Source organism: Colletotrichum acutatum (genome assembly GCF_030867785.1).
Source record: "Colletotrichum acutatum strain CBS 112980 chromosome Unknown BDZ83scaffold_237, whole genome shotgun sequence".
Classification (NCBI taxonomy): Eukaryota; Fungi; Ascomycota; class Sordariomycetes; order Glomerellales; family Glomerellaceae; genus Colletotrichum; species Colletotrichum acutatum.
Window position 1 is genome coordinate 26331 of NW_026849231.1, and position 12394 is coordinate 38724.

General features: G+C 51.5%; 6 protein-coding genes across 6 annotated transcripts; 4 read left to right on the forward strand and 2 right to left on the reverse strand.

Annotated features, from left to right (window-relative positions):
* Window positions 1–345: 345 nt before the first annotated feature.
* Window positions 346–1002, forward strand: BDZ83DRAFT_594145 (DUF218 domain-containing protein; the record flags this gene model as incomplete). Its single annotated transcript, XM_060506695.1, has 1 exon — window positions 346–1002. The coding sequence occupies one exon, from the start codon at window positions 346–348 to the stop codon at window positions 1000–1002; it is 657 nt and encodes a 218-aa protein (XP_060357681.1).
* Window positions 1003–1136: 134 nt separating this feature from the next.
* On the reverse strand, window positions 1137–2510 carry BDZ83DRAFT_658038 (metal-dependent amidase/aminoacylase/carboxypeptidase; the record flags this gene model as incomplete). Its single annotated transcript, XM_060511001.1, has 2 exons — window positions 1137–1500; window positions 1555–2510. The coding sequence occupies 2 exons, from the start codon at window positions 2508–2510 to the stop codon at window positions 1137–1139; spliced, it is 1320 nt and encodes a 439-aa protein (XP_060357682.1).
* A 745-nt stretch (window positions 2511–3255) lies between these two features.
* BDZ83DRAFT_724837 (uncharacterized protein) lies at window positions 3256–5130 on the forward strand (the record flags this gene model as incomplete). The annotated part of the gene is given in 2 exon segments (XM_060512700.1): window positions 3256–3376; window positions 3395–5130. The coding sequence occupies 2 exon segments, from the start codon at window positions 3256–3258 to the stop codon at window positions 5128–5130; spliced, it is 1857 nt and encodes a 618-aa protein (XP_060357683.1).
* Window positions 5131–5711: 581 nt separating this feature from the next.
* BDZ83DRAFT_594147 (major facilitator superfamily domain-containing protein) lies at window positions 5712–7424 on the forward strand (the record flags this gene model as incomplete). Its single annotated transcript, XM_060506696.1, has 5 exons — window positions 5712–5851; window positions 5915–6133; window positions 6187–6442; window positions 6501–7097; window positions 7152–7424. 5 exons carry the CDS (start codon window positions 5712–5714, stop codon window positions 7422–7424), a joined length of 1485 nt encoding a protein of 494 aa, XP_060357684.1.
* On the reverse strand, window positions 7152–8621 carry BDZ83DRAFT_770694 (uncharacterized protein; the record flags this gene model as incomplete). Its single annotated transcript, XM_060515349.1, has 2 exons — window positions 7152–8232; window positions 8498–8621. The coding sequence occupies 2 exons, from the start codon at window positions 8619–8621 to the stop codon at window positions 7595–7597; spliced, it is 762 nt and encodes a 253-aa protein (XP_060357685.1). The 3' UTR covers window positions 7152–7594.
* Window positions 8622–10132: 1511 nt separating this feature from the next.
* Window positions 10133–10869, forward strand: BDZ83DRAFT_644011 (concanavalin A-like lectin/glucanase domain-containing protein). The gene has a single exon (XM_060509714.1). It carries the CDS (start codon window positions 10342–10344, stop codon window positions 10831–10833), a length of 492 nt encoding a protein of 163 aa, XP_060357686.1. The 5' UTR covers window positions 10133–10341; the 3' UTR covers window positions 10834–10869.
* Window positions 10870–12394: the final 1525 nt, after the last annotated feature.

Below are 12394 nucleotides of genomic sequence, written 5' to 3' on the forward strand. Positions count from 1 at the left end.
CTCGCCGTCAAGAAAGTAGTGCTGCGTCGAGTTTATCTATTAGGTGTTGACAGGGATGGTACGGAATAATTACATGTATACATGTATTGACATGATCAGCAAGCCACATAAATGCCTCGTTCCCTGCGTGTCATCGACGCGACGCCACATTGTTTGTTGCAGATACAATGATGCCCTTAGCCATGTCCGGCCTAAAGTACTCAGATAGGTAAGTAACACCATGCGCTGACTAAGGCCGACTCATTTCTTTACTTTTCTGCCTCACATTCCTCATTTTCTACTTTTCATCACGAGAAGCTTCTGCAAGAGCCCTCCCGCATCACCATGAACACTTCCTACCTCAACATGCCTTCGAAATCATCTCAGATCAATCTAGATGCGGAAATTGTTTATGAATATCATCGAATGCATATGGCCGTCAGTCCTGCTAAAGCCATCTTCTGCCTTTGCAGTCTCGACACACGAGTAGCTACACGCGCAGCACAGCTTTTCCTCGCTGGTTATGGAGAATATCTCATCTACTCTGGCGGATCAGGGAAGCTTACGGAAAATCGATTTACAAAACCAGAAGCCGAGATGTTTGCAGGTATTGCCAGGGAGTTAGGGGTTCCGGCCGACAAGATTATCGTGGAGCCAAACTCCAGCAACACTGGCGAAAATGTTCGGTTCACCCATGCCCTTTTGAAAGAACTAGAGCTAGAGGCCACGAGCTTCGTGCTGGTTCAAAAGCCATACATGGAAAGGAGAACATATGCAACCTTCAGCAAACAATGGCCGGACCCCAAAACGGTGTTCACTGTGACAAGCCCTGAACTGGGATTCGCCCAATATCCGAATGAGGAAAACCCTCGTGACTTAGTCATTGAAATCATGGTCGGAGACTTGGTGAGAATCCGGGAGTACCCAGCAAAGGGCTTTCAAGTTGAGCAAAGGATTCCTTCCGAGGTTTGGGAGGCAAACCAAAGGCTCATAATCGCTGGCTACGATGGGCATTTACCTTGATTAATGGCCCAATTTATCGATAGAAATTGGAAACCATCTCTTTTTTTTCTGGATCTGAATGGAAGACCCTTCCTAGGATACCTCAGATCATGGCACCCCTCGTTCCAAGTGTTCAACATCACTTCCTACCAAGCCTATTTTCCCTCTTCATCCGGGCTTCCAAAGTCCGCTCTTGCTTGTGATGCAATGTCATCGTCAACAAGCACTCGTACGGCAAGCATTGCCATACCCTTAGCGCACGTGAGAGCCGCCTTGTGAGCTTCGTCAGTTGCAGCAGCGGCCGCGAATTTGGGATTGTGGCCTGCCACATCTGGCGAGGTCGGGATGACGAAAGCGCCGTGGAAGCTAGGCACGTGATAAGACACGTTCCCCATATCTGTTGAGGCGTTGAATGGTTTTGCCTGATGAAGCTGTATTGTCTGACCGATCGCGGCCATATCTTCCACATATGTCTTGCATAGGGTGTCATTAGCTCGTAGGTTCATGTACGTCGGCGCCCTGTAAACACTGCATCAGCAGGGTCGTAAAAGTTGCAGCGCTCATAACATTTACACAATGTAGTTGATCTCGCAGCCCGTCGCGGCTGCGCCTGCTTCCAAGCATGCCTTGACCCTGTTCAGCAGTTCATCGGCGCGCTCGATTGTTGGGCTGCGGACATTCCAGTTCATGCGGGTATAATCCGTGATGACGTTGGGAACGGTGCCACCGACTTCGATTACACCATGAACTCTTTCGTCTGACTGAATTTGCTGCCTGAGGAGAGCCACGTTGCTGTAGGCTGCTACAGCCGCATCCAACGCGTTCAACCCTTTCCATGGCTCGCCTGCTGCATGAGCGGGCTTCCCACGGAATTCAACGCGGAACTTATGGCTTGCAATGAGCTTAAAGCCTGCCAGTCCTGAGGAACCATCTCCACTGCCGCCCTGATGAGCTGCAGTTGGGTGCGCCATAATGGCCGCTGCGATATCCTCGGGTGGGTTGAAGGCACCGGCATCAATGAGTTTCGCTTTGCCGCCTCCCCCTTCTTCGGCTGGGGTTCCGAGAATGCGTAGGCGCCCGGGAATCCTTAAGTCGACGAGTGTGCGAGCAGCCCCCAAAAATGCAGCAATTGAGGACGTTGCAATCAGGTTGTGTCCGCAGGCATGGCCAATGTCTGGTAGAGCATCGTATTCAGCGCAAACAACGACTTGACGGCCGCCACTGCCTATTTCGGCCTCGAAGCTCGTTTCGAGGCCATAGGTATGCTTTTTGACGGAGAACCCTTGCTTTTCTAAGTAAGCTGTGAGGGTGTCGTGAGCAAAGAACTCCTTGTATGCAGTTTCCGGATTTGCGTGCAGCTGTTTGTTGATGTCGTTGTGAAGAGAAGAGTCTAGGTCATCGAGGTGTGCGTTAATGATCTTGCGGGCCTGTTTGAAGTCGAAAGCCCCCTGTACTGGTTTGGAGCCCGGGTTAGCGCTCTGTTGATCCCCAGCAGCATTAGCGGCGACCGGGATATGAATAATAGACATGGTGATAGGATTCGAAGCGTAAATCCCTTACTCGCAGCGAAACGATTCCAAGAAATGCTAAAGATTGGCGGGATGTGGTTTGGGATGGAGTAGCCTTTTCGATAAAGGTAAAGTATAGGTATCTTTAAAATCATTAACTGCTCGTCAACATCTTATAAAGGTCTGACTCCAACAAATTCATTTGTTCCCGTCATGACATCTACGCACTGGTGTGGAGAGCTTGCGCTCCGCAGCTGAGACGGGGGTGTCACCCATCGGCAATTGGTGCTTACAGCCAGCCGACCAGGAGACCCTTCACTCGCGACATTTTCCAGGTAGGCACGGAAGATAGCCGATGGTCGGCAATTTGGATTATTTCCATTCGATGAGACTTGGCCGCTACTCACCACACGGTATTGCTAATGGCTAAGCTCATTACCTTGCTTTCAATCTGTCAGTCAGCTTTTCTTATCATCCCTTTCTTCTGCTGATATTATGAAGTTCTCGTTCCACTTCCGTATTCCCTTGTCGGCTAATTCGATCATTCATGAGTTCCAGCGGCGGCGCGCCCGAGACATCTCAGTCATATCATCCACAATTTCCACTCGAATTGTCCTCTTTTCCCCAGACGCGCCCACGCAGTAACGTTGTTCAGTTGGGAATTCGGTGAAACACCCCAGCCTTCGACCTCCACTCAAGTGCTTCAGCTGAAAGTCTCTACTCGTCGATACAGCCGACCTCGAATCAGTTGGTTAGACGACTACCAATGAGCACTTCTCCCTCTGAAGCCGATGGGAGCTCACCCGGCAGCACAAGCTCAGTTTCAGCCGACGGTCTCCCCATTATTGCCGATGAACGGCCCTCCCTAGACGCCGCCGGATTTGTCGGTACCACCGCGTCCGCAGCGGCGGCGACGGCGGCGCGCACGGGCGAGGGTCGGAGTGGACCACGTTCAAGAAATGGGTGTTGGACTTGCCGCACAAAGAAGGTCAAATGTGATGAGCAGCGGCCAAATTGTCATCGTTGCACACGTCTGCGGCTTCTTTGCGACTATGCACCTCGCGTCAAGCTTACAAAGAGGGGCAAGACACGCAAAGATCGGCTCTTTTCGTCTCACCCCCACACGTCGTCGTCTTCCTCGTCGGCTGGAGGAGTTGGCACGTCACTCAGCTTGCCGACATGGGTGCAGACAATGTCTCAGCTCAATCAGTCTAAGGCTCTATCACTGTTTAATCCGTCAGCTCCGGGAATGGGGGCTTGCTCACTTGATCTTTCGTCGGCTGATCACGAGGCAATCCGGTACTTTCGCACATCATTCGCCAAACAAAACCACACCAAGAATCCGGACTACTCACTGTACTCCATCATGTTCGACATTGCCCAGACCGATCCTATGGTCATGCATGTGGTACTTGCCCTTGGGGGCCGGGAGCTGGAATTCCGGCGCAACAAAAATGCAGAAGAGGCGCGTGGCCCAAGAACGCCCATTCAGCATTACTCTTCCGCTCTCCGAATGATGGCCGACACCATCGGAGGTGAGGACAATGGTCAGCTGGATCTTGATGCAGTCTGTACAGGATTGTATCTCATGCTCCTCTATGAGCAAAAGTATGGAGATGGAAAGTGCCAAGGCTTGTCCAATCATCTCGTCGGCGCGAGTTTGATATTACAACACCGCTTCAAGCATTTACTACTTCAATTACCGGCGCCCTCACCGGAGGCGAATCGGAAAAGCTTAGCCCTCACGAGGCGAGGACAAGATGCGAGTGGTTCCCGCCTATCTCTGTACTCGGCAAGAATGCTTGTTTGGATCGCGCTACATGATGCCGCTGCCGCTTCATACGGCCTTGGCGGACAACTCAACTGCGCCCTCCACAAAATCATGGGTGCCCTCGATGGCCAGGTTGGCAGTGGAATATCCAGCCCATTTCAACCGCTCGACGCCTTCGAGAGGTTACACCGTTTCTCCAATCCACTTTACCGGAGTATGTGGGCTGATTCATACCCTCAGGCGGAGCTTCTCGACGACGTGGAGAATAGGAATGTTTATGCTCTTTTGGGAGCATGCGGCCAATTGCGCTTCATGATTGCCCAGCTCGCTAATCTCATACATGAAGATGATACCTCGCAACAACAGCGCGTCATGGCTGTCGATATGACCATTCAACAAGTGGGTTGGAAATTCACCGAACTACTGGAGGTCGCAGCAGAGCTTTCTATCAGCACGGATAACTCACATCGGCTAGTAGCCAACATTCGCGGCATCGTACCTCACTATCATGCCGTCGTTCTCGAATTTCTTCGTTTGACGCGATTTGATGCCACGCCAATGCTCTCAGCTCGTCAACGGAACGCCTTGCGAGAAATCATGAATCTGGCTTTCCAGGCCTTCAAGCATGAAGGCGACGAGGCCATGACACGCATCGCATGGCCACTCTTCATGGTTGCTTTGGAGACAGACGACTTACTGCACCGCGAATGGGTTATCAGCCGCTTTCAGGCCATGAGTCGGTTCAGTAAGAACCTCGACAGGGCCCATATCTTTCTCAAGGACATCATAGAGATGCAGAACAATCTTGCGAGACGGGTAGACGTTCGTGAGCGGTTTCAATCCGGCGAAGTGGGCCTCTTTGTTATCTGAGCCACCAGTATGAGTTTGGTGTTTGTCCGGTTCCCCCAAGCAGGCTGGAAGTAGCGTCTCCCGCCACGATAACCATGATCCTTCAGAACTAGAGTCCGGCATGTTTCCCCGCATCATTGGAAGATGACATGGGCCGGCACGGCGGACATGTGGATCGGCTAATGTCTATCCCCCCAGAGCTGCGTCGGCTATCAACTATTGCTATCAGTGACAAGCTGATCAGCCACTTGTCAGAAGCTTCGTACTGGTACACGACTTCCGGTCAGAGAGCTGTTGGTTCCGCAATGACTCGACAATCAACCCCACAATATGTTCGCAAGTGGCCAATTCCGACACCTTTCGTGGGATTTTGACCGATGCTGGACTACTATTGAAGTGAGTGAGGTTGCGCCAATTGCGTTTAAGCCTGAAGTCCTTGGAACAACAAGCTTTATGAAGAGGGCGCATAAATAGCATCGATCTTGGCCGCCTATGGAACTTATAGTCTCACTAAAGTTCACGGAGGCTCTCCTTGCAATTATCCCTACAACTTTGTGTATTCTCCTTCACCGCCCGCAATCGATTGATCTTTACCCTTCAAAATGTCAGAGAAAGATGGCAAGCCTCATCTGGATTTGGGTCCAGCCGATGAGACATTGAAAGTTATTGGTGAAGACACTACCTCGATCCGAGGTCTGGCTCACAGCGAAGACAAGAGGATTCTCCGAAAGGTCGATTTATGGTAATTAAGGGGTCCCAAATCAAACCCTACCCTGGTTAGACATACACTGATTTCAAGCCACAGTCTTTTACCAGTAATGGCCATGTCGTACCTTTTCCAATTCCTTGACAAATCAGCTCTTAGCTACACAGCTATCATGGGCTTGCGGGATGACTTGCATCTCAATGGTTCCGAGTACTCTTGGGCAAGCAGTATCTACTACTTCGGTTACCTCATTGCTTCGTACCTTGCAGGAGTCATGATGGTCCGACTTCCTGTCGGTAAGATGATTGCGGTCTCAGTGTAAGCACTTTTCCCTTGCCAACGAAGCTAAGGCTCATGACTAACCGTAAAAGCCTTGTTTGGGGAATTGTCCTCATGTTCACTGCGCTTTGCTCCAATGCTGGTGGTTTACTGGCAAACCGGATCATGCTGGGCGTTTCCGAGGCCGCCATCGCGCCAGGCCTCAGTATCGTCATCTCCATGTGGTATAAGCGCTCAGAACAGCCTCTTCGACATGGCGCCTGGTTCCTTGGCAATACTGTGGCCGGCATCTTCGGTGGAGTTATTGCCTACTCTATCGGCCACATCGATAGTATAGCTCCATGGAAGGTATTGACTCCATTCACAATCCGCCAAGAGAATTAGTTGCTGACTCTTGCGAGTTTAGGCCGTCTTTCTGATTTTTGGCGGAATCACTACAGCCTGGTCCTTTCCTATCTTTTTCTTCTTACCTGACACGCCATTGAAGGCTCGATTTCTCAACGAAGCTGATCGTATCAAGGCCATTGAGCGCGTTGAGGAAAACCTGACGGGGATCAAAAGTGACACGTTCAAGTGGTATCAGTGCGTGGAGGCGTTGACTGACATCAAGGCTTGGCTTCTCTTCGGCATCCAGATCAGCGCCCAGATTGCCAATGGTGGCGTCCATGGGTTTGGGTCTATCGTTATCAAAGGAATGGGCTTCAGCACTCTCAACACCCTCCTTGTGCAGATGTTAGGGTCGGTCTTCCAGCTCATATTTGTCTTGATGGCCACTGGAGGAAGCACCTACTTTCGCAATAGTCGCACCTATTGGATGGCACTGAACCTCGCCATCTCCATCGCCGGTGCTGCCATGGTTCGCCAGATACAATCGGAACTCAAATGGGCACGGTTTATGGGGTACTGCCTGACAATCGCGTACAGTGCCAATTTCCCCATGATCCTATCCATGTCCTCTGGCAATTTTGGCGGATTCACCAAAAAGACTACAGTGAATGCAATGGTAAGTAAATCATTTCCATGGTCGATGGATCTGAGACTGATTTAAGTTTGATAGATTTTCATAGCCTATTGTGCTGGTAACATTATCGGTCCACAATTATTCTTCGAGTGGGAAGCACCATCTTACAGCTCCGGTTTCTTGGCCATGTTGATATGCTATAGTCTTGGAGTCTTAATGTGCTTCGTCCTTCGTTACTATCTGGTTTGGGAAAACAAGCGACGTGACAGCGTTAGAGAGGAGCTTGACACGGGCGTTGGAAATGACGTGTCCTTGAACCTGCTCGATAAAACGGACAAGGAAATTCCCCAGTTCAGATATGTCTACTGATCATACATCATATGCCCAGGGATAGATATGGTATCGAAGCTGCTGTTTGTTCCGCAAATCTCTGTTCGATTATCAAAACCAATTAATGGTCAACGAGCTCATAGAACAAAGTATCATGTGCGGACTCGGTGCAATATCTGCGACCATGAGGAGTCCACCAACGAGACAAATCACTCCAGCTCCCATACAAGCGGCTCCTCGTCCCTCATTGCGCGCCATTTGTTGGTCGCTCTCATGACATCCTCACAACCCTTGAGCAGGAAGCTCCATTTCTCGACAAACTTTTCCGTGACCTCCCAACCATCAGGATGCCAAGGGTCCGACCAAGCAATAATACCCGGCTGGTTAAGACAGGCATCGCCTTCTTGGCAGCCCACTAAGTCAGCACAAAGATCATGCTGGCTGAACTGATCACGGAACTTGATAGCGTTATCGCGCATGCCGCCCGATGGGAAAATGTCAATCCAACATTCGTGGGGGGTCGAGCTTTGCGTGGGGGTGGGCTTCAAAGTCTCTGGCACTTGACAAGGTGTCGGAAATAGTGGTGTTGTGTGAAGGTCTGGTGTACATGGACTGGTGAGCAAAGAAGTGAGAGAGAGAATGTGAATGTTGGTAATCGTTGCCCTGAAGACATTGTAGAAGACCAGCGGAATGAGGTGTTCCTTATACAGAGGGAACCATGTGGTTGGATTCCGGAAGTAAGGCGGCACATGCTTTGCTGAACTCGACTTGCCATTATGATGGTGACGTGTAGGTCGCTGTGCCTGTGCACATATCACGAAGCGCTTCGCAGCAACGCGTAGGTGAGCTTGGCTCTCATCTCTTTCAGAACGAGGCTTTAAAGAGCGGTGCGGTTTAGTTGCACGCTGCGTCGGTGGAGCCCAATGTACGAAATCTAGACTTGTTCCCGAGCTCAAGCTAGACCGTGATTCTTTGTGAGAAGACCCATATGACATATCAGCCGTTGATGTTTCCGTCAGCTCATTTTGATGCAGTTCAATGGCCTTTCGCTTTCCTGTTAGCCGCGTCAGCTTTGTCTCGCTAGTGCTGAACCTGGTTGGGGGGCGTTATACTGTAGGCTCTGACATTGAGGCGATTCTGTCTCTTGCGTCTTTCTGCTCGGTCACGAAGACCAGTCCAGTCATCGTCCCGGCATTGTGCTTCCGAGGAATGAAGCATGGGTGCCGAGACAATCATTTGTGGTTCCCGTTCCAAACCGTGCATTGCGGAACTTGAGAAGTATGGAGCGGCTGACGCGTCAGGTTCTCTAGTTGGCGTAGTTCAGCCAGACAGAAGTTACAACTCTTGATCGAACTATCCAGTGCAGATAGAAGATGAGTTTGAGTGAAGCACGTTGATGGAATCTCAGACGAAGTTGCTGTTGGATCCTGCCAACTGCCAAGGGTGCGTGTGTCAAGGACTCAGGGATTGTTTAACTCCTTTATCCCCATTAAGTGGGGCTACTGCAATGCAATGGGCTTACAGCGCTTTCCCTATTCCGGACAAACCTCTTGGTCAGTCAAAGATGTTCAGGACCAATGACAGCGCCTTTTTGTGTGGGGGCTTACCGCCATGGTCGTGGATGTTTTGATTGATTCTCCCTACCATCTTCGTGCCAGGCTCCGATGCCCACGTGGAAGTAATACGTGTACCTCAATGTGCCAGCAAGGCTCAGGATGTCGTCGGGGAATTTTATTCCACAGGAAATGGAGAGAAGAAGAAGCTCGGCTGTGGACATGCTCTTTCACTTTCAGATTTGCTGAGGGGAGGATCGAGGCTGGTGTCTCACCGGAAACTCTATGATCCCAGACGAATAAACACAACAATGGTTCAAATTTTCTGTGGTTCAAGTTTTCCACACTCCGATTTCGAGGCTTTAGTATGTTGGGCAGACTTCGACGGTCTTGGGATATGGTCCTGCAGTTCACGTTTAGCAGAGTAGTTAAAAGATACATTTTTTGTCTTCATCGTTCACCCAGAACGGCTTTTATAAGCCGACTGCATTGGCACAGGTCCGCGATCTAACCAACGTAAAGGCAAAGACACTGCAGCCGTCTTGCGACGTTATTATCCTCAGCCATGTTTGCTAGCCCCCATAATGTAAGGTATGTTTGCGAATCTTCCCGATTTGCGAAAACTTCCTTGAATTCCTATCTCCAGCAAACTTGTCAGGGATAAACGCCACAATTATTTGAGCATTGGTGTCCCAATGGTTGATGGCGAACCATATTCAGCCATGCAGAGGGAATTGCCACTGCAACAACTAGTTTCAGGCTCAACATGGAGCAAGCGCGGCTGAATATAAGAGTCTCTCCTCTTGCATAGCCCGAGTACTAGGCTGCTAGGATGTGCAGAGTTATTGGCCAGCCAAGCCAGTCTTTCCGTAGCTGATAGCCGCATTGGTAACAGCGTCTTATCTGATCTCGACCATATGTCTCAGTGCTTCCGCTTTGTGTCTAGCTGATCTAGTCTCATTTCTTTCACATGCCATGTGAACCCACACCCATATTCACCGTGGGGTGGCCGAGACGTGTGCCTAGCTTGGGACCATGGGCTTGGGATGGGAGGCTGGACTCGTCTGGCTTCGCTTCTGGACCCTCTTGTCAACAAATCTCCCATAGGAACGCAGCGAGCCGGTGCTGCATCCCGAAAAGAGCTGATGAAGCTACATCTAGACCATCTCGTGAGCTGGTCTTGACCCCACCACCATCGAGTATATTACACTCACGTTGGTCACCTCTACGATGCATCGTGTAACCATCACCGGAATCCTCTCCACGACACTCCTTCAGTTGCGGTATCGTCCCATTGGCCTTTTTGATTTCCCCAGTGGCACTTTTTCTCTGTACTCACAAGAATAACTTCGAATCGGCAAATCGGTCGACATTTCATTCACGACCTAACCACTTACACAATCATGTTGAGACCTATTAGCACCGCCGCAGCTTTGCTGGCTTTACTGTCAACGTCTGAAGCACAAATACCAAAAGTCAGCGGCTTCAATTTGGTGTGGTATGACGATTTCAGCGGCAAGGCCAACACGGTTCCAGACCAGAATAACTGGATTATCGACACTGGGACCAGTTATCCCGGCGGTCCAGCAAACTGGGGCACATCGGAAATCCAGTCATACACCAACAGCCCCAACAATATCCGAGTCAATGGCGCTGGAAATCTTCAGATCACCGCCATCAAGAACCCTTCCACGGGAGCATGGACTTCCGGGAGGATTGAGACCCGCAGAGCCAATTTCATGGCGCAGCCGGGGAAAACCATGCGGATCCAGGCTAGTCTGAAGATCCCTAATCTTGGAGCCAACGCCGGTATTGGCTACTGGCCCGCGTTCTGGACCCTGGGCGCTGAGTTGTTGTTGTTGTTGTTGTATTTAACGCCGTGGCGGCCGGGCTAGAGCCCTTACCGCAGACCTCCCGAAGGGTATATGGCGTGGAGGGCCGTGAGCCAAGGCTACCTACTCTACAGTACGTCGTCTCTTTACATCGTCCTCCAAATCATGCCTTGTGGCCACTACGCGTTCTGTCTGTCCCCGGTTCCCGCTGGTGCCCCAGTTTCATTCTTTCCCAAATCGTCCCTTGGAATCGGGAGGTTCTTTGTAGTCCGCACTCACATCTACCTAGGTGTGGATGCTGCTACCGCAGACAGATCTTCTGGAAGAAGTCCGTCACGCGGAGAAAGGCCTCGAAGCCTCGTGGGTCGGTGATTAATCTCTTGAAGTAGGCCTCGAGAGATCCCATAGGACCTATGGGCTCGGGCATACTGCGAGAGTGGAGGGTCGGCCACCGTTGCCTCCTCGCCAGCGTTAGTCGACAGTAGACCAGGTGGTCCACGTCTTTCGCCTCTCCACAAGAGCACATCATTAGAGCGTCGTCGTGGTTGAAACGTCGGTGATATTGCTCGAAGTCCCCGTGACCCGATCGTGCCGCCAGCAGGTGATGTAACGTAGCCCGCGGCAAGGCCAGTTCAGGAGGGCTGGACAGAGCTGCCTCAAGCCCCAAGTCCGCGTACCGCGGCCTTCGCTCTTTATACCACCATCTCCTGTGCTGGCTTTGTAATTTTTCCCTTGCAAGCCGCTTGATGCCCGCTAGTGTTGCCATTTGACCCATCCGCGCCGGCAGTGTCGTTCCTTCTTTGGCCAGCCGGTCCGCGGCCTCGTTTCCTTCGATGCCCTGGTGTCCCGGGGACCAGTGCGTCCGTATATCAAATATCCTGGCCGCTTCTTGGATTTCGAGGAACGCGTCTTGTGACGAGTCCGGCGCCTTGCCGCGGATGCCTTGTATAACGCTGGTGTTGTCGATACATATGTGGATTGGATGACCGCGATTGGTGAGCAGAGCCCTTCTGAGGCCGGTTCGCGCCCCTTCGACCTCGGCGTCGAACACTTCTGCTAGTCCGAGTCGGCCGCACCCTTGCGCTATGCGTTTGGAGTCTCGGTAGATGACGAAGCCGTACCCCACGGCTCCGTTCGTCGCCCTGGAGCCGTCCGAGAAGACGATCATATGGCTTTCCGGTACTGTCTTTAGCCAGCGCTCGAAAGCTTTCGCAGCCTCTTCTTTGCATTGAACTACTATCTGATCCTGTGAGCTTGGCAGGTACTGTGATTGGAGGAACGTTGGTCTTCCGCATCTTGGCAGAAGTTCAGCCGTCCGTTGTAGTCTCGTCTGTTGCTGTCCCTGCTGGGAGAGCCGCGCGACTAGCGGGTGTCGGCGATCAATCCTCTGTAGTCGGACTGCGGCCCGTAAACGGACGCCTTCTAAGGCGACTTTGGCTGACGGTAAGCCGGCGTCTCGGAGGAGGCTACTGGTTGGCGTTGTCCTCCAGACAGGTAGAACGATCCTTGCTGCCGCTGTAATGACGCTGTCGATCTTCTGCACGAGCCCCTTCTGGCCTGTGTTGACGGGTCTTCCTTGGAAAGGCGGACTCGTGTCTGTCTCCGCTTGGCGTCTCGAAGCGGC

Coding starts and splice junctions, on each gene's coding strand:
- BDZ83DRAFT_644011 (XM_060509714.1), top strand. CDS start 10,342: ATGTTGAGACCTATTAGCACCGCCGCAGCTTTGCTGGCTTTACTGTCA.